This window comes from Dromaius novaehollandiae, chromosome 1 (assembly GCF_036370855.1).
Source record: "Dromaius novaehollandiae isolate bDroNov1 chromosome 1, bDroNov1.hap1, whole genome shotgun sequence".
Classification (NCBI taxonomy): domain Eukaryota; kingdom Metazoa; phylum Chordata; class Aves; order Casuariiformes; family Dromaiidae; genus Dromaius; species Dromaius novaehollandiae.
The window spans coordinates 210782646-210806947 of NC_088098.1; the positions used below are offsets into that span (position 1 = coordinate 210782646).

General features: G+C 40.2%; 1 protein-coding gene across 2 annotated transcripts in view; it reads right to left on the reverse strand.

Annotated features, from left to right (window-relative positions):
- Positions 1-1582: 1582 nt before the first annotated feature.
- PRCP (prolylcarboxypeptidase) overlaps positions 1583-24302 on the reverse strand; it is a 33380-nt gene continuing 10660 nt past the window's right edge. For both annotated transcript variants that reach the window (XM_026106073.2, XM_064505162.1), the window contains exons 2-9: positions 18438-18578; positions 17746-17847; positions 17231-17412; positions 16190-16347; positions 14969-15141; positions 12509-12673; positions 10904-11091; positions 1583-6227 (exon numbers count right to left, since the gene is read on the reverse strand). In XM_026106073.2, coding sequence (XP_025961858.1) covers positions 6023-6227; positions 10904-11091; positions 12509-12673; positions 14969-15141; positions 16190-16347; positions 17231-17412; positions 17746-17847; positions 18438-18578 — 1314 coding nt within the window. In that variant the 3' untranslated portion in view covers positions 1583-6022. The remainder of the gene's footprint in view (positions 6228-10903; positions 11092-12508; positions 12674-14968; positions 15142-16189; positions 16348-17230; positions 17413-17745; positions 17848-18437; positions 18579-24302) is intronic.

Below are 24302 nucleotides of genomic sequence, written 5' to 3' on the forward strand. Positions count from 1 at the left end.
CAGGCAGATCCCTGTGTTGTTGGAGAGCAGTCACTCAGCAGTCTCTAACAGCGACAACGATCTGGCCATCCAAGTAACCGAGATCTCCACGTGCTCAGCGCACATCATTCAGAAAGGAGAAAGTGCTGCTGTATATCACGTTCCAGGGACATGATTTTGCATGATGCGGAGGGCCCTTTATTCACATCACAGTCAAAGGGAGCTGAGGGTGCTCAACAGCTTGCCGGAATTGGTCTGGTATTGGTTACACCCCCAGCTATTTGAGGAAAAACTTGGCCTCTCAAAGCTTTCTGCCTCTCTCCTGTGCCTTTGTGTTTTCTAGAAGGTGAAGCGTAAGGGTATAAAAAGCTGCAAACAGTTCCTACCTCTGGAGACCAGGCATTTACTCTAAGAAAGAAAGACCAATTGCTTCCCAGAGCATTGTCCATCCACATTAGAGAAAGGATTAAGCAGATACATTCAGCTATTCTAACAGATTTTCTTTAAACCTTGAATACGCCTCTCACACTCAGTAAGATAATCACATTACTTTTGTCATTAAAAGATCCCTTTTATAGAAAGTACCTAAACCGCTTAAACCACCCAGAGAGGTCGCATACATTAGAAAACAACAAGACAAACGGAAGGGATTTGCTATTCCCGGTCTTAGTGTTTCACTGCACCTACTTTCTAAACTGGGGGATTGAACTAAAAGATTTTGCAAGTTATCAGCAGAGGGGAAAGCACCAGCGAGCCGGGCAGCAGCCGGCCCCTCTTCCCACTGCCAAGCCCCCAGGAAAGGAGCCCCTGTGGTTACAGATGAGAGAACAGGGCCCTGTCGGAGGAGCACTTGCTCCCCACCGAGGTATCGCCCTGTTATAACAGATGCCTACAGCAAACACACTCAGTTACGGAGATATCCAGTATCTCTCAACATTATAACCGGAGCATCCCGTCAGCCAACTGGTTCACCCGGGGATGAAACCCAACTGCAAGATAGCCGACAACTACCACAGTTATTACTGCTTTGGGGGACGCAAGTGGCAGCCATGCAAAGGCCCATGCTCTTGGTCTGGGCTGCTGTGAGCAGCCTGTCCCTGCATCGCGTCACAGGACGGGGTAAAGGTCCAGTGCAGAGCAGCCTGCCTCCACATCTGTGTGTTGGTGAATCAAACGAGTCCAGAGCACACCCAATTTAAGATTTGACGTTAAAAATTAATTTGCTTGGAGAAAAAAAATAAAGGCTGGCTTTAGGCTTCTACATTCGTATCTTAATATCTAAAGGCAGGGCTGCAGAATCAAAGAATCAAAACGACTTAAGAGTACAAGTCTATTGATATCAACGGAGGCTGCAAGCAGATGCTCAGCATCTTTAAACTGAAAAACAAAAATACCCTCATTTTTCTTTAAAGAATCAAAGGAGAATCTTGAAAAGCTCTTAAGAACTGTAAATTTATCCCTGATATCATCCGCATTTCAGATCTTTGGCTTTCAATGCTCAATATTATTGTATATATTATTGTAATACAATATAGACATAGATTCTGTTAACCTGCACTGGCAAAAAATTTAGCTCTTTAACATGGATAGTCTTAAAGTCTGATTCATAAAGAATGAATCATTTTTGTAAAACAATGACTTTATTTCAAAAACACATGAGCAACCAAAGACAAGGCTAGATTATAAAAAATATAGAGACAAGAGTAGCAACACACAGTAATATGCCATACATTAACACTGATGACACTATCATAGAAAATGAAAGAGATAGAAAATGGGATTCAAATAAAGTCATTTAAATGATCATTTTTAAAATGTTATTAGGGACTAAAATATCACATACATAGTTTCAGCTCCAGAAAGATTTATATTTTAAGGAACATCCATTCAGCAGTTTATTTCAGAAACACACAACAAGTGTGTTACTCATCCAGCTCTGTGAGGACCTGTTTTATTGTTTCAACAGCACAAACCTGTCCCCACAGCAGTCTTATTCTAGTACAAGTAACTCCTTCAGCTTTGCCAAGGCTGCAAGTGCAAGTATTCAGGACACAAATGTGAGTAGTTTCAGACAGATATTATTTTTGCTTTCAACTCTAGCGACCATAAAAATATTTCATTTTTTTCCTCTAAACACATGGTTTCACAAAATGCAGGCGACTCGTTACATTGGCTGAAGACAGCACAGATATAGTGTTCTCCTGAATTACAGAGAGCTAAAATCTTGCACCCATTGCCTATCGAGAACAGCTTAGACACAGCTGGTGTTTTCTTGAGGTAGGCTTGGAGTGTATGATCCCCTGAGCTCTTTCAACCCTGTTTTTGTGCGTCTTTCATACCATTCACCTGATTGTCAGAAGGACATTATTCTATCATTTGTCCTGGAAGATCCTGATATATCAACTGTCAATGTGAAAGTTTAACATACAGAAAACTCTTTAGGTTATTGATGTTTCTTTCCAACTCCATAGAGGTTAGATTCACAACAGCTAAAATTCTCTTTAAGAGCAGATGTAGTAAAAATTTCTTTTGTGTAAAGCGCAGACATTTGTCTGCAACTCATCTGGTGCACAGACAGTATGGGATGCAAAACTTGCCCTTCATTCTCACTTTGCATGCACTTTTCCTGTGATTTGAGAATCATGTTCCAGGTACCCAGAGGGGCTTTTTCTGTAGCCTCCTTTGACAGTGCACTATTTGCTTATCTTCAAAGTTAAAATCACCTACAAAACCAGCAAGGTGCATGCAGAAGCTATGTAGCTTCTTCCCAACAACCTGCAGCCTTAGCCCTCCCTGATAAACATTTCAGGCTATGCAGTCCAGTCAAACCTCCACTTGCCAGGTTGGTGGGCTGGTGTGATGGACCATTAAGTCTGTCCACGCAACCTTCATCATCACTGATATGTAGGAAGTGTTTGTTTGGCTGGGACTGGAATAAGCTTCCAAAATGAGGGCAACCAGTTAATACATCTGCTCACTAGTTCGCTAAACCTCTTAAACAGGAAACTACTAAATGAGTGTAGAAACTCAAAATCTGTTATCTTGACTGTTGTGCGCATAACTGAGTATTAGCTCAAGTACTGTCACCTTCCCACTCCGAGCCAAGCATAAACAAGATAATACTTACACATTTGCAGAACTCCAAATTTGTCTGGGAATAAAAATTTATGTCCTTATAAAATAAAATCGAATCCAGAAGCTCACATTTCTATTGATACGAACTGCAGTTTCAGCAGTAAAATTCATGCTTTGGGTAGAGCTATCATTAATTCTTTTTCCTTTTGCATTTTTCTGATCCATGGGAAACATGCATTTTAATTCAAATTATTCATGACACATACCAAGGGCACATACAAACCTGAGAGGAAATATGGCCCACTGTTATATGACCAGAGAGGGAAGGGGGAAGACAGCAATTTCCAAAGATCCCTTCTGTTCTGACCTGCACGAAACAGGCAGGCAGAACTAACATTTAAACGAGGTAGCCAAACAACATAGATAGTCTCTCACTAGCATATACAGATGGGTACACAGATTTTAAGATGAACAGTTTTGCTTTTAAATACAATTTCTCAAAATTCAAAATTGAAAATGGCAGGGTTTAAGTTTCCTTAAAGGCAATTTTTTCTGCTAATGAAAAAAGGAAAAATATAAAGGGGAAAGAAAGAAAGGAATGAAAATTTCTATTACTTTGCTTGAAACTAACAGTGTTTTCCAAACAATAACCAAGTTGTTTCCTGAGAAATAATAAGTTAGCCGGTAAGGGAGGAGGAGGAGGAGACCTAAGGCAATTATGATATACAGTGGCTGTTAATTTGAACTGTTATCAGCCCACTGCATGAATCTCCCCACATTCATCTCCATACAGCATGACAGTGCTTATTCCAAGAACATGCACTCAGAAAAGCACTCTATGCGGTTAGAGAGAGCTGGACCAGCCTCTTGCTTGTTCAGTTACAATCCATTTGTGATCCTAATATCTATATTTATGCTTGTAAATTCCATTCCTTGCCTTTCAGTAAAACATTTTATTACCACAAAGTAACAAATGCTTAAGATACAATGGTATTTTTTAAAAAAATATTTGACTTGTAACTCACAGTTGATTAGAAAATGTTAACTTTTTTGGTTTTAAAAAAATTCAAAGCCAACACATCATTATAAAGCATATGAGCAATAGATGGGAGTATATTTACATCATGATACCAGCAAAAAATGGACCTATTGGAAGAGGGACTGCCAACAGCTTTCAGTCAACAGGTTTTAGGCAAGTTCTGAATAGCTCTTCCTTTCACCCCTATGACTCTTCTCTGGTCTTGCTCTCTATATGCTCTGAAGTAATAATCTTGCTCAAGAGCAGGAGAGCTTCGGATTGCCGAATTTGAACATAAATGCATTGCTTAAAACAACTGTTTCTAGAATATTAGAGCAAGATGAGTATGCCAGGAACTATTGGAAGAACAGGATTCACAGGAGTTTATTAAAAGATAAAATTTCAGTGTTAGGTATGCTTTGTTCCCAGAGAATGGGGGGAGAGTGGAAACAAAAAAGGCCACCTGGTGTCTTAGGAAAATACTCAACTATCATCAAAGCTGAGAAACTTTTCAACAGAATCGGAGTTTTAAGAGCCTCAGCCCAACAAGCCTTGCCCACATCTTTCTGAAATGTAATTGTCCTTACAACTGCAAAGGATCCTTTCTGAAGGAGGGCTTCAGTGTGAATGAAGCCAAAGCTGGAAAACGAGGGGACTGCCCCAGCCATTTATTAACATCAAATATGCAGTCTCATGAATCAGGGCAGTTTGTCTGTTTTGGAAGCTTTACAGAGAGCCCTAGTGCACCTGGCTTCTTGAGCTCAGCATCATGCTTTAGGAGGCTGATCCAAGAGGATAGCTGCATTCTGTGTTTTGAATAGTTTGTCCTGCAAATATTTTTTTAAAAAAGGCTTTTTATTAAAGAGCTATCAGCAAACAGATCATGCAGAATTTCAACAATACACAGAATGGGGGGGGGGGGGGGGGGACTCCACACAAGGCACAGCCCCTATTATTTGTCTCTTCATAAGATCTAGCCAGCACAAGTGTCACATTTGCTCTTCAAGAGAATAGCTGAGAAAGCTTCCTGATTTGAAAACGCTAAGTGTTTGTGCAGGGGACACACACATGGACACACACAGACACAAAATATAGCCAGAGGTTTTTGTTTTTGTTTTTGTTTTTTTGGCTACCGTTATCACAGTGGCAGATATTCTAGGGTTAGGACAAACAGCAATGGAGGAAATAAAATCCTGGTGTGAATTATGCATGCTCAGCAAGCTATCAGCAAAGAGTTAGGGACCAGCCCTGACCATACAGTACAGAGTAGAATGGAAAAGCCACTTAAGGCAGCTCTGATTAATAAGCTGCCAGAAAACTAAGGAAAAAATATTTGTTTTCCAGCATTGATCCATAAAGGTAAAGGCTGTTTTAGGTTTAGGGTTTTCTTTAGGTTGGGGGTTTTGTTTGTTTGTTTTTAAATAAACTGCACAGCCATTTCCCCCTTCCCTTCCTTACCTCTCCAACAAACATCAGAGGTGATTTTTGTTCCCTCATTCTCTTCATAACCCTGCCATGACAGTTTATTCCAGCTGAGGATGTCTGAAATTCAATCCCACTGAAGGCAGCAGGAGCCATGGACATTAGCAGGATTGCCATTTAATCCACGTATACACTCTCCCAGCATCCAAGATGATAATCTAATGCAGCAAGGAAGGCATCAAGCCTAGAACAGGAACTCTACCATAAGGTGCAGCATTTGAGAACAGCTGAATAGGAAAGCAAGCCAGAGCAGGCAGCTTAATCCATGCACTTTATTAACCAAAGTTGGTTACTGGAGAATGCTCTCCATCTATCACCTTCTCCTCTCCTGGGCACAAGCATCAGTGGTTAGCATTGCAAAGGAGGTGAGGAAGCAGGAGTGAGACATTCAGACTGCGTGATAACGCCCAGCTCTGCTCCCAGCAAAGCCAAGGGAGGTATAATGGCCACAGTTGTTACAGTACCACTTCAATGGTTATGCCTGGCCTTCTCAATCCACTGCTTCATGTAATGAATTTCCAAGGCTCGAGCTTGCTGCACAGATTTGGGGTCACAAGGGTTGCGGCTGCGTAGGTCGAGGTGATGAGCTCCATCTGGGATCACAATTGCCACGAGGGAATCAGTGATGTTCTGGGTCACCCCCCCTGCAGACCACGGATCCAGGCCACCATTGCTATAAGGGAAATAATACCTTATTAGGGTACATCTGCACAGCAGTCAGTGAAACTGCAGCTCACATCAACATATCCATGTTGACTTTCAACTGGTTTTGCATATGTACTGACAGAAACAGACCTCAGACCTGTGTCAATGCTCTGTGTCCACCCCTCTTCCTAGATGGGCTTTCTTGACAGAGGTATGCAACTACTAGTAGCTTACGCAAGGCTACACTGCCATCAAGGATTATCTGCTGGTTCAGGTAATAATCTATAATAGTGCCACAGTCTCTGGAGAAAGATCTGCTGCCGCTGCCATTGTCATGAGAAAAGGCTCAAGTTCCCCTGTACCAAAATACATTCAAATTCCAAAGTGAAAGCTCCTTGCTTGCTTTCTTCAACAACCTGTCATAAACTAACAGCCAGCTCGACCCTTTAGGGCCTGAATTTTGAGAAAGTTCTACCTTATGCTGTCTTAGTCAGGTACTAGTCCGTTTTTTTTTTGTACATAAATGCTTGGACCTTTTGTTACTGCCCTTACTTCTCTTAACAACCACATCAAAACAAAGCTTTTACTCCACAGGAAATTGTCTCCAATGACTCTTCCTCTGTGATGGGGCAATCCAAAGCTATTTACTTCTCCTCAGGCAATGAACAGATTCCAGGGACCTTATATCAGCCTCCAGATAAGGCCTGGTCCATGGAGTAAACCAAAGGCTGAATTGGGATTAGAGATTTGCATCTCTCATTCTTAGTTTTGGAATCAACCTAGCAATCCCTACTGCCTCTTATCTTCCTTTATCACACTGTTTTTACCATATGTGGGTCCATCTTCCTGCAAGAAATGGCCAACATCCATTTACTTACATAACCACGCAAATCTAGATCTATTCCTCACTTAAAACACTAGACCTGCCCACAAAAGAAAACAGTAGAGATAGGCTACTGTATGTTAGTTACTGTAAACTTCTAGGAACAAGATCTGATAAATGAAAACACCATTGGACATTAACAGATATGCAGCTAGAAAAACAGTACAATGACAGCACCAGGAACCAGAGAAAATGAGTAAAAAGCGTTTCTAGAAATAACTGGAATTAAAAAACATATGGTGTTTGAGCTAATATTTTGAATATGTTTGTCCATTGCTAAAACATATCTTCAATTTCTGTAATTCTTTATTTTCAATGGTTCTAAACGTGACTGAGATTAAGAAACATTTTGTATCTGCAAAACAAAATGCACACAGAGAACTGCCCAATAAGCAAAACACATTTGATTTAAAAGGTCATCTGAATCAGCATAGCACCTTGGCAACAGGGAGATGAGTTGCTGAGAGACCCAAGATGTACATGGACTTGGATCTTTTGGTCCCAGTCATGTGGAAATTAAGTGTGCCACAAGAAAAGAACACGTCTGGCTTTTCTGGGAGCTGCTGGCTGCGTCCTCTGGCACTTCTGCCAAGTGATGGCACCAGGGGCATTGATGCAGTTTGAGAAGTGATACTTGTTAGGGGGGGCCTCACCACAGAAGAATCCTAACGCTTACCAGTTTTACAGGATAAGAATTCAGTAATGACTAGGAAGGATTATTTACATGCTAAAGCTAAGCAGGCACTTGAAGTGCTCAGTTGTCCATCCTAGACGACGGAAGTTTCCCAGTGTAAACAAAAGTAACAAGAAAATAAAACACAAAACAAAACATGAAAATCAGCTATTTCATTCTAGCAATGGCAAGGCAAGTAGGGCTTCAGAAATAACAAATTTCAATGCAAAATTTCAGCCAGGAAGATCAAATGAGACTTCCATGATTGGATTTCTCAGTATATCATTCTCTAATTCTATTTTCAGTTCATCATAATTCCAAGACAGTATAAATAGGATCTTGCCTGTTGCACAGCAAAATATTCCCTTTTCATTATCTCTTTAGAGCCTCCTCTGCCCTTCAACCCTGCCCAGAACAAGCACAGATTTACACACTCCTAGCAGCACTGTTTGTGCATCCTATCTATTTTTTCTTTTAAATAAGTCCATCTCCTCCACAACTGTCCAGATTCATTTTCTAAACTTTTCTCCCCTTTTCTTCTACCAGGCATTGTTCTGCCTTCTCTTTTACTCCTTTCCCTTCTTCTATGCCAACAATCCCCTCTCCTGCACAGCCCCAGTATCCCTTCAAATCCCTTCATGATCTAGGCTATTTATAATCCCTGCCTCTCCCTCTCCAATAAAAAACTGGATAGGTGGGTGCCCTAACTTGGAAGTATACAAGTTCAGCTGTGATCTGCCCAGATTGAAAAGTTTCAATTTTTGGACTGTGCACACCCAATTTTATACTGTTTGGTATAATCTGGGATGTTTCTGGATGTAAGATACAAGAAACACAAGCCCAGTTCAGCTAAATGCATTCAAACTACTGTCACCCTTCAAGGCTACAGCAAAGAAAACTTTTTAAACATTCCAAAAATAATAAAAAGGTCACTTCAACCAGAATTTGAAATTTCAACTTAAATTCCCATTTACATTGGGCTGATTTTGACTACCACAGTATGTTGGCAATGAGACACTACCAGTTGCTACAAGCTTTCTGCTGCCATGCACACTGAGGGCATTAAAGTGCGGACAGTTTCCACCACAGGGTATTTCTATGCCAACTACAGAACATATTGGAATATGAATATCAGGAGTGGAAATTGCTGAAAGAGACAAAGCAGTACTGATACCCCCAATCTCCTCAAACTAGTGTTTTAATAAAGGTGCACATCTCAGGACAGACAGGAAACATCTGCCTATAGTCTAAGTAATACGCACACACTACAAAAAACTTAGTAAGATACCTCTGAAAAGGTACCAAAGTGGCACTGGGAACTCTCAAGTCAACACTTGAGAATTTCAGTAGAGTTGCAGTGTGGAATCTGCAGGGTGATCTGTTGCTAGCAGAGGGAGAAGCAGCAACCTGAGTTTCAGCATCCTGGCCAAACCCCGTAGTGGCTGAATAAATCCACCCTAGAGTGGTTCCGTTTAGATGAAGTATTCCTCTTTTCCTGTGCTAAAGTGCTGTGCAAGTTGCTTGACACTTACACAGTGCCTTTTACCCCGCAGGGGGGCCCATCTCCCCTGGTAGATGTAGGGATTTTTTTTTTTTTTTTTTTTTTTTTTTGCAAAGCACTCGGTGGTGTTTGTGGATAAAAGGCTCTTATATAAAATGCACGGTGTCGACAACGTGTTTGTTTGAAGAGAAACAACTCAGCTTGAGATCCAAAGCTTTGTGTGTACAGCGCTTACTTTTTTTTCACTCATTTGGTTGCTTTCAAGCTTTTCTCATTTCAAGCTCCTTCAGCTGGCATAAATTCTTAAACACTTAGATTTGTTTGTCTATTGCTTACAAAGCAGAATTCTAGTGTACAGAGCCATGGAACCTTGGAAATAAGCAACAGTTTGCAGAATTTAAGTTAGATCAATAATTTTTCCTATTAAAAACTGTGGAATTTCTCACTTTGCAGCAGACATCCCGCTGGGGCAGAAACAGCAAGAGACAAATGAGAGGAAAGCAACAGGCCTTTGGAGCCAAACAGACCAATGTTAACAGCTGAAATCCAGAGAATAATCCCCAATTCAAGCCAGGACTTTTTACTTTCAAAATACACAGCTATTTAGCAAGTCCAAAAGACTAATTCTGATTTTTGTTTAAGGAAGTTTGTTTTTGAAAAGGCCTTGCACAATTTGAACAAGAGAAGAGGGGTACGTCTAGGAGCTGCCCACAGTGGGCAATCAGTAGAGTGAGTCAGAACTCCTGAGGGCACAGGCTCCAATTGTGCAGAAAATGGGCTTATTAAATGCCTCCCTACCATGTAGCAACCTAATGAACAGCCAGTACTTAGCTGTTCAAAATTCATATCACCTCGCAGCAAAGTACAGACATGAACCTCCCTTTAAAGAAAGCAGAACAGAATTTAACCTCATTAGAAATAGGGAAAGTGAAGGCTGAGTAGAGAGCAAGCATTATGCACTAGTTTTTGTATCTGACTGAAACATTTGTTTCACTTTTCATCCCCTTAGGAAGGTTTCAGACCAATTTCTGTTACATTACTGGTATGCCTTGCTAGAATGGAAACATCTCTTTGTATTTGGGTCTTAAACAATTTTGTTGAAAATTAACCCAATTATCATTAAAATAAGGGGATGATTAGTAGTGGTAGGAAAGCCCCTCATACCACTTCCCTCTTTCCTGTGTCGTATCAAAGAGGAAGAGGAACATCACACCAACCCTCTGCAAGACTATCACCCAGAGCAACAATTTTAGCCATCAAGGTCTTGTGTTATAGCTAGAGCTTGTTTAGACTTTCCTTTCACATGGAAGAGACAGTGCTTTGGCTTCATAAAAGCTAGACAGATTTACCAGCATGAGAAACCTGGACTTTGGCCACAAGATAAGCAGGAATCCACATGGGAAGAAAGTTACATTTGGCAAAATCCCAAGCTAAATTCTTCTTTTAGAGACACACAAGCAATGACAGAACAGTTTGCTTTGGTCACTGCAGACTGACCATTTTACTCTCAAGTGAAACAAAAAGCACTACCATCATTTATTCAGCTGGAATGCTGGAAACAGATGCCTTGCTACTCAGAGCAGGCTCTCCGCACTGAGAGCCCAAACTGGTGGAAGAAGCTACTCCAGAAGCTGAAGCAAGGCTCACCTGAAGATGATGTTGCTGTGTGAACTGATGTTTTTCCCTCCATACATAGAAAGAATCCAAGAGGGGCGAGGCCTCACTCCCCAGAGTCTGAAACACTCTTCCGAAAGTGCATCGAAGTCCCATTTCTGAGGCTCAAACATGTCATTGACACCATCTGTGCACATGGGCATCACCATCTCAGTACAAGCCTGAAAGAAAGAGCACGGTAACAAGATGTATTCATGGGACACTGTCCAGTAACTGCCAGTGCAATATTTAAATGAAAAAGCTCAGACAAGATTCAATCAGTAATTATCAAACTATCAGAACACAGATAAAGCAAAAGCTTTATTTTTCAGCCACAAACCATTCCCTGACCTTAGTGGTAGTAGCTGGAAAAGGAAGGGAAAAAAAAAAAAAAACCACTCTAGCCTGGAGGCCCCATACTACCCACCAGGGCAACTACACAGTCCATTCTTGCTTGCCTTCTTTCCCAGGTGCCTCCAGAAGTAGGCAGGAAATAAGCTGCAAATTGGAGGAGTGGTTTTGATGAGCCCAGCTGCCATATTTTTCATTACCCATGTGGTGAGGAAGGGAACACAGCCCTAACTTCCTCAGAGAACAGCTTATGAAATCTGCACATTTCCTGGGGCTGCCAGGAGCAAAAAACAGGAGGAAACAACCAGGAGCAGATTGTCACAGCCTGAACACCAATCAAACAGGTTGGTTGTGGAAGCAGCTGCCCTTCTGCTCAGAAGAGAGGTTGCATACAAAGTCTTGCACACTTTCCATAACTGAGACAGGGAGAGCAGAATGCCCTGGACCCTTTACTATAGAGATGCACATTTTTGTTGCCTACTTGATATGAAAGGAGGGGTCTCAGGGAGCTACAGCATAAATAGCTTTATTTGAAAGAAATCAGCATCAATATATCCTGGCATATTTGCATACACAAATTGAAGGGTGTGAGGGGAAAAGATGACTCTAAGACGCTGCTTCTGTGCATCATTTTCCAACCAATATATAGAGCTCAAACTCAGTCAGACAGATAACAAAAAATAACATGGACCTTCTGAGGAAGTTGTTTTTCTCGTGCACTGCCCTACCCCTGACTACAACCATACTTGCTTCATGTTCACATTTTTCTTCATCAGATAAGTTACTTTTATCATAGTAGTCCTTAATTTTTCCCCATATGTTTTCTACTGGACAGAAGTTAGTATCAAAAACCAATAGGTAACCCTATTTTCTACAATGAGAGCATTGCATAGTGTTCATCGTTACTCTTATAAACAAGCTTGAAGTGTTCAAGTTCTAAGCCAAAGAGAAAAATCTATACAGTTTGTGATTGCTTGGAGAACATCTAACAACATGAACTGCCCATGAAATTGTCTATGAAAACTGACCATAACCTCATTCATTTTCAGTTCTAAATCCAGCCTCATTTTGAAGGCTTGGGCTGTGTTTAAAGCTATACATAAATAAGCACAGAGTAGTGACTCTGCTACAGCCCCATCAATTTACATCTGGCCCAACATGTTGGCAGTTAAATGACTTGACAATTCCTATGAACTCTGTTCCAAAAAAACCTCAAGGAGTTGAATTTAGAGAGGATGGAGCGCATACCTGATAGTACCAACCCATCTGGCCCAGATTCTTCGTTGCAGTCTGAGACATGTCAAAGCATGAGGCTTCTCCTGAGTAGTTGTAGTAGACATTTACTGCCTGGAAAACATTCTGCAGCAATGGTTTGTCTGGAAGACTGGGATCTGTCAAGAACTTGCAGACTACCTATTATAAAGAGGGAAGACGGGAATCTCAATCTGAAGAGATACAGATTAAAACACTATACCTGATGGGATATCAGTCTCCTGTACTTCCAGACAGTGTATTTCTATGCAATTATATACCCTAAGCATTATCACAAAAAATTACAGTATTCCATTCTGCGGTGCACTCTACTATGAAGAACCTGAAACTTTGTTTCCTGATTTAGAATTTAAAGAGTACAACCTTAATATTCCATTAACTTAGCTTTTCAACCCAATTCCCATTCTTTAAAATAGAGGATGCTTAATAAAGAATACGTGACTCTCCCAGAATGAAAGTTGTTACATGCAAATATACGAGAATGAAGCTGCAAGCTCAAACTGAGGTTCTCTGCAATTTGCCATAGTATAAATGGAAGCATCTATGTCAGGAAAGTTTTAATTAAGTGCTATTATATAGCAGCATTACAATATTCTTGCTTCTTCACATTTGGAAAATATAAGGTGGTATAATGGGAAACCGTTTTGTTGCTGAAGAATTAAGAGCACCCTTGGGTAAAGTTAAATTCAGAATTTTAACTGGGAACAGATCATACTACAGTGGAAAAAACAGAAAACCCAGGAACCACTGCACCAGAAAGATTTTTCACCTCACAAAATGTAAAAGAGACAATATGCTTCCTGGCAGGGCTACCTCCTTACACCTGCTCTCAGAGTTGGGCCCAAAGGCTGTGCACTTGACCTCCTAGCTCATCAGCAGAATCCAAAATTATTCCTGCAAGGAGGAAAGGATGCACCACAACTCTAGAGCTGTTCAAGTATAGGGTTATATGCACGCATGGTCAACTTACAGGATTCCTACTGGTTATTAACAGATCATTACAGGAAACTAAGTAGCAAATTGTGCATCTTCCAAGAAATGAACTTATTATCCATCCCCCATTTAATCTTTTCCCTCATTTTTACTGAGGAAGCTCAGGAACTGATCCCTCCCTTCTTCCCAACAGACAAGGCCAATGCCCAACTTTTGTATTTTGCTATCCCAAGTGCGTTTTGTGGTTTGGCTAGCTCAGCCATCTGTTCTGAACTCAGCAATTAATGGTTTGGAAAGCTCACTCTCTCATGCAAATACACACTGCAGACAGATAATAGTACAGAGGGCTGCAGACAGCCCTGTATCTGAAGCTTGGATAGTGTGGTGAAGCAGTGATCAATGCTTGTGAGAGAACACACAGCTAATGCTAGAGAACAGATTAAGCGATATATATTCAGCTACTCTAACATACTTTTCCCCATTTTTCACCCTCAGTCAGATTAGAGGTCCCATTTCAGAGAAAGTACCCACACAGCTTGTATCATCCAGATTTCATACATTAGCATTGTCCAGGAAAGCAGAAGCCTTTTCTATTTTAGGTTTTACTGAGTTATATCTCAAACACAAATAGAGTGAACAGTAGTGAAGGTGAGCACGCTTCTTATTGTTGCATTAGGTTGATAAGAAAGCAGAAATTATCTGGAGGCATTCATACTGTCCTCTGCAGACAGCCACACAGGTCAGATTAATGTCCACCCCCTTCTCCATTAACCAGCTCTAAACAAGAGGAATTCAGTATCTTCATTTTATTTGTAACAACTACAATTTAGCAACAAAAATACTAAGTGCCATTTTATCTGTCTCACCTGCCATAAACAGTAACCCAAAGACAGGCATGGAAATTCAGTCAGGGACTAACAAGAACAAACAAACTCCAAGAAAACAGAAATATTGGAGAAAACACTACAGATAAACAAAGCTTCACAAATGAAGGTTTGCAGGTGTGAAAAGTTGGTTGTTCTTTGAGAAGTGACCCTGCAAAGAATACACTTGTGGGGATCCACATTTCCGTTCTCATTAGTTTTCTCTTATCAAAAGGGACATAGGTTAGAAGCTTTCTCTTTGCAAGCTCTGCCAGCTGAGCTTGGCATCAGAATCTCTAATGGCATATGCTTTTTTTGTGCAGCATTGCTCCTTGAGAGTAATTCTGCAGGCCAGCTGAGATTTTTCAGTCATCCCTGCCACTTTTCTTTCTTTGGGCTCTTGATGTAATCTATTAGCCCTACAAATGGCAGTTGGTTAGCAAACCAGCTGATATACAAGAAGGTATTGCCCCTGGTTCTCCTTTTTCAGCCATGCCAGCTTCACAGAGCTGAAAATAAAGAAAAAAGGTGCATGCAGAAGGGGAGAATCAGTTAAATTCCTTCAGCAGTAAAACCAAGCAGAAAGGACTTCAACAGCTCAAGCTTAAACCAGGTCTAGAGGATATAGCCTCTCAGTTACCTGTATAGGCCAAGCTGGCAGAGGCTGTAAAAAGTCAGCTTTGTAGGGATAGTCCACCATAGCCAAGTTTATCCATGTTTCACTCAGCCAGCTCTTCAATGTAGCAGCATCCTGAAGATTTTTTAATGGGCTGCACAAGTGAAATGCGCTGGAAAGCCACTGTAAACCTGCATCTTTAAAAAAAAAAAAAAAAAAAAAAAGCAGAATTAATGTTTAATGCATCTGTGTCAATCACACATAGGCCAGCTGTATTGCTGTTAAATATATATATATATATATATATATTTCCCTTAGCTTAACTAATCTAGTGAAATTATTCCATATGCTCACAAGCATAGCAGACTAAAATGTATTCAGCATCTATTTCAGTGAAAGGAAATATCCATATGCTGAAGTGTACAGATTGTATGTCACAGTTAAGATTTAACTTTATGTAAGACATTATCTAAAAACCAAAAACAAACAAAAAACACTCCCCTCACACACACACATTTACAAGACATGTGGCATTTTGTGACAGAAAGTGATATCTTCTGAGAAAGGAAAAACATCAAATCAGTTGGTTCAAAATGCAAGGCCTCTTGTTTGGTCTCCCAGGAATTTGCTTGCCTTTTCTTCCACTATTTTATCTGATCTAGAATTCCTCCAGTTCAGCTTCCCATACTAATCAGCTAACTGGTGATACTAGGCTTTCTCTTGTACGATTCTCAACTGAAGTAGGAAGAGAAGTGGGGTTTTTTGTGTGTTTTGGTGTTTTTTTTTTAATTCCTGTGCTGTACAGCGACCCAAGCTGATAAATCCACCCAAGCACCAAACTGTAAGAACTGCTGTGATTTTCTATTTTCAATTGCCTCAGTTCCTATTTAAACTATTTTTTAGAAAAAAGACACGATGTATTCAACTTTGCCAGAAAGCAATATGAGGCTTGAAGTTTTGACCTGAAGTCAGCTCCTATCTGATCTTAGAGATGTTTGGACCTGAATTCTGAATCACACCAGATATAAATGAAGCAACTGATCCAACAAGACAGACTGATTTAAAAAAATAACAGAGTCCATTTCACAGTCTTGCATGACTAAGCATAGTCTCAAAAAAAACCCCGAAACACAACAATAGTATATATACAAGTGCAAGTCATAACGCAAGCTCACTGATTTTATGAAATCATAATATAATCCTGAACATAGCTATCCTTGGAAAAAAGCATTGATGAGGTCTTACCTGTTAAGGAAAGACGGTTAATGGCATTCCAGGAATTCCGGATGCTTTCTGAGCAGCCCTTCCCACTCTTCTTGAAATCATTAGTCACTATACTGAAGTAAGTGCCACAAGGAACCAAATCACCAAACTGCCAGATTGGGGCAGAGGCTGCCAGAGCTCTGCAAATGCACAGAGCAGATTGTCTGGTGAAACACAGGCATCCTGAACCTCTGCAAAGTGATCTTCCCTCCTTTGGGCAATACCCTCCCCACTATCTAAGTAGCATTTATAATTCTGTTCAGACACCCACCCCTAGCTGAACTAACCATAATGTTGCAAAGCTATTGCACAGGTCTGCACGGAAAGGCTATTGAAGGTTACCAGTCTCAGATGCTAACATAAAGATAGCAATTGATACATAAAGTAGAAATTCAGAGTTTGCTTGCTTCATACTTCATTCTCGTCTAGCATCTAGAGCTTTCACACTAGGCCTTGAACAAACTCAACTAAAGTGAGAGTCCCTGCCCACAAGAACCTATTCTCTAACAGACAAAGGGGGGATCATTATTCTGGTTTCCCAGGGGGGCAACCGAGGCATTAAAGAGATTAAAGACCTGCCTCAAGTCACCAGGAAGTCTATTACTGAATTAAGAATTCAACACCAGACTCTGGAGTCTGGTGTCACAAGAACATTTTGCAATGATACTGAATACAGTCCAATATAATACCAAGGGGGGTAGGTGGGTGGTGGAGAGGCCAAAATCAAAGGAAACTGAAGAAGTTACTTACAAATTCAGTGTTCATAGTGACTGTTTTTATAAAACTAACAAATAGATCTGAAAAGATACACCAGCTAACACTTGCTGACCTACAATTGTCTTTATAAGGAATAAAGTGCCTCTTCCTAAATTCAAAGTGACTTAACTCCTCCTCCCAAAGGTGAAAAATTCAAGGCAGCTTGAATTATGGTACTTGTCCCAGTGCCATAATATTTATAGCACTGAAGTTACAAATGCCCAGAATAATGACTGCTCTGTACTCAAGCAGGACAAGCACACTCACCCAACTACCACGTGGGGGTACTTCATTCTAAACCAGGCCGCAAGCATTCCTCCATAAGAGCCTCCAACAGCGATGACAGGACTAAAACGGGCTCCTACAACGTTCTCCTTTAAGTACTCAATTAGTACCGCGAAGTCTGCCAGAGCTTGTTCTGATGTCAGGTAATTCAGATGCTTGGAATCCTGAGGCAAAGAAAGCAGGTTATATGCAACACAGGAAAGACTTCCAAAAGCAGCCCTTCTCTTCCTCGTAGGAGCTAGTGAGTTCTAAATCTGTGCCTCATAACAAATGAAATATTTTTTGCAGGTGTTTCTTGAAATGCTATAAAATACCAGATATTTTTTTAAACATCCTAGGATTAAGAGCTAAAAAATTGGATAGTCACATGCTTCTAGCACATCTAAGCCTTATTCATCTTACTCAGACAAGCAGTCATTGCACTGGCAAGAATTACAATATGCAGAATTATCTTAATATAGACCATATCTAAAGAGGAAAAGAAATAAGAAGCTTACACTGAAAGACTCATTTCCAAAGGGCAAAGATTCTCCATAATATCTATGTTCAGCAAATACTAACATGGCACTAAGTTCTTCAGCCACATCCCACATAAAACCCTGGTAAGAGGAAAAAAAGACATTTTAACCAGTTGAGAGTGAATTAGTTTGAAAGGTCTACTTTCAATCTAGTTTAACTGAACACACATTCTTTGATTAGGAAGATATCACTATCAAAATACAACTAGAAAGACAGAGTGCAATTTGGTTTTATGCTATCATTGAAATAAGAAAACACACACGGCAGATATCCACCAGAAGACATGCAAAGGTACATGTATAAATAAAAATGCAGCAAAACAGCAAGCAGCATTGTTTTGTGAGAGTACACTCAGACAATCCTGCCAGAACTCCTGTGGCACAGGCTTAACTCATACGGGGAAAAAAAAAAAGAAAAGAAAAGAAAAGAAAAGAAAAAACAAAAAACCCACTACTTTGATTTCTATGGACTTTGAATACGACCATGAACACCCTAAAACTTTTCCTGTGCTTTCTTTTGGCTTAATTCTCCTTCTGTAATCATAACCATCACAGCAAACTTTCACTTTAAATGACATTCTGATGCTGTCTCCTTGCTCTTCCATATTTTTCAGTAAATCACTACCAAAAAGCAGGGACTGTAATTCAGCAAGAATTTGTTTTATATATACCGTGTTATTGCAGAACCATGTGATGTCTCCTTCATTGCCTGTATAAAATAGTATTGGTCCATTGTCTTTCTTCCAGTGTTGATCTGCTATTAGATATCGCTGCTGGAACGTAAGATTTTCATCAAATCCAAAGTGATCAATCTGTCAGAGCAAGAAATAACATCTTCAGAAAGCTAAAATAGATCATGCAGTGAACTGCAAGTGCTGGCAGTCACTTTGCAGAGGAAAAATAAGGTGAAAAGTTTTTACAAAGATCAGAAAATCTAAAACTAAATTCATTTATATTCTTGGATTCCTAATGCATCAAAATCTGTTTTCCGCTGCCTTATGAAAGGAAACCAACCAGAATTATAGGTCTATACATTAAAGGAGAAGTGTATTTTCAGGTACAAGATACACATACCCTTTTTACAGTATTATATGAGATGGAGCTGTTCTAAACGTATTCAGGAAAGCAGACACATCTACTGAGGGATCACGCAGTATTCTAATATGAGACTGTAGTAATCAGTAAAGAGTCATTGCCCTCCAACATTTATAGTCTTAGAAAAATTCCTGACTAACCTTAGCATTTTAAAAAATAACTTTTCCCTTCTCTCTTCCTTTTGGCATGAGGTTGAAATTTAAACAGACTCATGTCAGAATGCTGTGTTTGCTTCTTCGTTTTTTGTTAGGGGGAGAAAACCCTAATTCTCTGCAGTTCCTATGTTACTGACAGATTTTGCAGATAGCTTTGTCAAGTGCTTCTCTGCTTCTCCTGGCAATTTTCATTAGTTCACATACTCTCCAGAATTACCCCTTTCCACCTCCCTACCACTTTTAGACCTATTCTAAGCCTTTAGACATCAGTTAAAAAACCCAAACCCCATAATGTTAGCTTTATTGCCTCATTAGAAATGCACTTTTAATTCCTAAGGTCAATTTTTCAGCTCTCATTCATACTGCTTTGTATGCACTATCCCTGTTGACCCTTCTCCAATTGTTTACCCATACTGGAAAGTTTATCAAAATTGCTTTTACAGGGCAACTTCCTGCATGGGCACAATCTTATTCTGGAGTCAAAACACCCACACAAGTTTTTACTAAAAAAAATCTATTCCAGAAGAGCTATGCTTGTTAATTTGCATATATTCCCAAATCATCACTTTTACTCATCAGCTGAAGGTGACCTATGATTTCCTCAGTTTTGACTTCTATCTGCAGGAAGCATCATCTTTTCTTTCCATACTGTTTTGCGCTGGCTGAACCCATCTGACTGCACACGTCAGGGCTGCCGGCGGTAAGAGCCTGACATCTGCTGGCTTGAACATCTCTGCTCGTCCGCCTGCCTTAATGCCAAACTCTGCCAAATCCCTCAGCGGCCCTAGGAACCAGCTTTTCAAATTTTGTCTGCTTTGAGAGCATCTGTAGGTTAATCCTTAAAAAGAAGCAAATCACATCAAATCCAAGCACTAGCTGCTAGAGTAGTGAACTAGCTGCTAGGCAGATTTTTCCAGCTTGGAAAAGGGAGCCTGACTCTTGACCTGCAGGACCCAGCTGCTGTACACAACCTGTCTATACCTACTTTGGCCCAAAGAGAGTGTAGAAACTTATTTATGATATACACTGCTGCAAACTTTTCTTTGTTTTCCAAACTGTCTCAGAGCTTACCCACTCTCGGGCCTAAGATCAGACTTAATCAGATCAAAGTGAGGAGACAGGTGTGTGTTGTAGCTCACTGCTATCTGAATAGCAGAACAGTTGAAGGTTTGTGCATTATCTTGATATACATATAAGAGACAAAGTCCTCATCCTGAATAAGCTAACCTCGTTGACTATTTCCAAATCTAACTAAAACTTTTTTATGCATGTTCTACATTTCTGCTCAGTGGGACAATTTACTACTCACTCATAAGCACACAGCAATATTACTGTGCACATACTCAGAGGTTTTTTCACTGAATTCAGGTCTTGACAACATATGCTGGGTTGATTTTACATGGATAACTACCTTGGTCCGTCTTCAATTGCACAGCCATTATCAGTTTTTGTTTCACCTTTTATATTAGCATAATCAAGCGTGATTCCTAGCAAGGCAGAACAAACTCAGCAACTGAAAAATCTTTGGTTATAAGACTTTGAGGCAACTAAAGAAAGATCAGATGCATTTATTAGGGCACATCTAATAAAAAAATAAAATGCAGTTCAATAAACTCCAATACTATCAGAAAGCACACCTAATACATCCAGGTATTCCAGCTCTCTTTGTGAGGTGGAGAAGTATCTTTCTCTGTGTTAACTTTCTGGTTAGGCTGCTAGCCAGAAATGGCAAAAAAATCCCTTAGGCTCCTAAGTGTCTTGTCTGCCTGGTGTGGAAGCATCTAAAATTAAACATTTAACCCAAAAACTTGGTTCTGCATCCTTCATGTCTGAAGTCAGAGTTCTAGCTAGCAGGCTGTACCACGAAAAGTATTCACCTTTCCTGGCCTACAAAGCTAGGTACCAAAATCTTTGCAGTGCAGACGGCTTATAATGTAATAGCCAAAAAACTGGGGGGTGGGGAGGGTGGAGAGGAAATCACAGTGGGTCAAGGCATAAGCACTCTTTTGACACCAGGCTGAGGTTATTCAATGGGGTATTGTACAGAACAAATCCTAAAGCCCACCTTACTCTTCCAGGTCCCATGAAATGGAAAATTAGGACAGTAAAATTCAAGTATGTATTTTTCCTGAATTATAGCTTATTCTCTTTTTAGATATTTGACTTTCTACAGTTTTCTTCTGCTGTGATCTGCCTGCCTATTCCCACCAAACAGAGAAGACCAAAACGCCGATGTCCTAGTGAGTGTCTCTCAGTAACGAGAGGAAGTAAAGAACAGGCATTCAAGTTTCCCTTTGTCAGTTTTACTGGCCAAGTTGACTAAAGTGACATGATTCCACCCCTTGATTACATGAGACATGCTGCAGGCTCACTCGTTGCCATCAGTCACTTCTTTCTTCTCTCCCATTCCTCCCTCAACCTGTAAAATTTGCATAGTGTCTGGCAGCTAAACTGCCTCTGTTCATCCTATTCACATCAAACCATGGGTACATAAAAGAAAACACGGTACTGAGACCCCAAGTCCAAACTTCTGCTCAATAAACCCCCCACAAGAACCTATTAGTCAACAGAAGAGCAAGAATTTAATTGCTAGAAGGTGGGGTTTCTTATCCTGTAGCAACTTGTCTTTGCAAGCGTAAGACACATAACATGACTAGAAAATAAAACCTAACATTTCTAAAGCAGAGAGAGAAAGATGTCCCAGGTACCAGTTATTGACAAGAAACCTGAAGAATTTCTGAATCTGGAGGATCAATATGCAGTTTGGAAGTGTCCCAAGGAGTATCTCCTCACCAGAGAGATATGTTTGAAAACTTGCAAAGGCAGACTGAATAACCACAAGAAGCAACATAAAATTGTAAAGTGAAATGTTTTGATACAAAGGGAAAGCTGCAGTCCAAGAACAGCAGATGGAGCTGTCATCTAGCCACACCACACTGCAGGAAGCTACAGGGCTCCCGCAGGGGAGCTACCTGTTCTCATTCAAAAAGTGGTTTCTTTTGCTGTGTGTTACAGAATGGATACACAAGTAAATGCCATCATGTGTTGATCTACATTTTACAATTCAAGTCACTCAGATTTTTTTTTAAAATCAGATTTTATTAAGAAGTTGAACCAGAAAATATCTTTTCCACTCTTATGCAAAAGCAATAAGACAAGAACACCTACTTTTGCAACCAAACTGACTGAGATAGAACAGACTAACAGCAAAAGAAGAAAACAGTTTAATACACATTACAATAGTGTAACTGCTGGTTAAGAGTAACACTGATAAAAGCATATTAGCATATATAAGGTGTTTGATAGTTACAGTTACCACCAGGATGAGATTACATGTCAATAGCAAATGCCAGGTCCTCTGCCAGTTGGCCTTTGAGTGAGAGGTTAGACCAGATGACATGCAGAGATCCCTTCCAAACTATAATATTCTAAGATTAATCTAAAACAGTTATACCACCACAAAGTTTTAAGCTTCCATAAACAGTGCTACCTAGCAGAATGGTTAGAAATAAGAATACAATCATCAGCAGCAGCAATACAAACCATATCCTCAGAACTACAGTAGCATTTTAAAAATGCAACTCTGACACACACACAATGGTAGTTCTGACACAGATTCAGTCATCCATAATTTTGACAGTACCATTCTAAAAGGGAGGATAAATATAACAAAAGAAGGAGTACTGGAAGTAAGAAGTTATAAATAAGTTTAAGACATACTTTTCTAAACTGAGATGGGCAGGACAGGAATAGTTTGGAGAGCTGCAGCCCTAAGACAAAGAAAGCAAGCAACAAACTTTTTTCCATGAACAAAAAAAAAAATCATTATTAAGAAAAGGGGTCATCTTTTCTTTTTGCCTATAGCTTTGATTCAAAAGCCTCACAAAACATTTGGGGAAAATACCTATGTATAAATAACAGATTGCTCAGGAGGCAGACAACTCTATATGGAAGACCGCACTCACTTAAAGCACAGCCACAGCTGCTGAGAACTGCACGCACTGAACTTGATTAAAAACACAGGTAAGCAGCACAAGTCATTTTGTCCAAGAGGCTGCTGACACCCCAGGTTCAAGTCAGCAGCTTTGCTGTTTTAGCTCAGAGGAACTTTCTATAACGAAGTACAGCTCATTTGCTCAAGATGAGGAGCCTTCTCTGGATCGGTCCACTGAGCAAACCCTCATTGCAAGGAAGGGCCACAGCCTACCTCATTGCCTTCCTCTCTAAAAACAAGGCACATTTCTTTGACTTTACCTTATATGTACATGTGTATCACGTGCTTATGCTAAGCTGTCAGCGATAATTTGTCTCTGTGGGTTTTTTTTGTGCGGTTTTTTGTTTTGTTTTAAATGGACTTCCCAAACTAGCTGCTCTGCTACACACTCGCCCCTGAGGAGCAGATGAAAAAACAAATGTACAACAGATGTTAATGTACAGATGTTAATCTGCTTAATATACTCCTGGAAGTATTCAGAAACTACAGGAATGAGTGAAGTATAAAGACAAAACAGGACAAGGGGCTAAAAAAGCACTTCCTCCTCAGCAGCACCTTAAGATCATTAATGACCACAGAGTCAGGACAGCTAAGCTAAGCTTCCTCCAAAAGAGATTACATTTCATAGGGTAGCTTCTAACAAAAAGCTGCGGGAATTTTTTTTCCCCCCCCACTCTTGAGTTTCTGGCAAGACTGCAAGCTTCTGAAAGCGCTTCTGTCAGGTCTTGCATTCCAGTTCTCTAATAGCTTTATTTTCACAAGCTTGGATATTCTATGCAAAATCAAATCACTTAGTTGTTTACCACTGAGAAGCCAGAGGATTTTAAGAGATTTCCCCCCTCCGAGCACTCATGGAGCTGTTTTGAGTGCTCATCCTGTCTGAATTATTTCCTCAGGATAGGAAGATACAGGATAGTCTGAGGATATCCTCTGGCCATGAACAGCAGTGGGGCACAAGCCTCTTTGGGATTTCAGTGATGTGTTTCTATTCCTGGCTTTACTCTTAACAGGCTGTAGGACTCTAGTCCAATTAGTTGGCCCTATCACTTTTGTTTCCTCTTAAAATCTTTGTTTCTTCTTTTTAAGTTATAAGCTTATGAGAGCAGAGATGGCCTTGCCATCCCTGTACAGCACAATATTCAAGGAGGTCCCAAATTTGTTAAGAGTACTACTAAAAATGTATACTCACATGCTATTTACCTCTTTGTGGCAGCAGATACATGGAATCAGGAATGAAAGCTAAAGACGGTCGACTAAAAAAAAAAAAAATGCCTCCCTCCCTGACATTATTC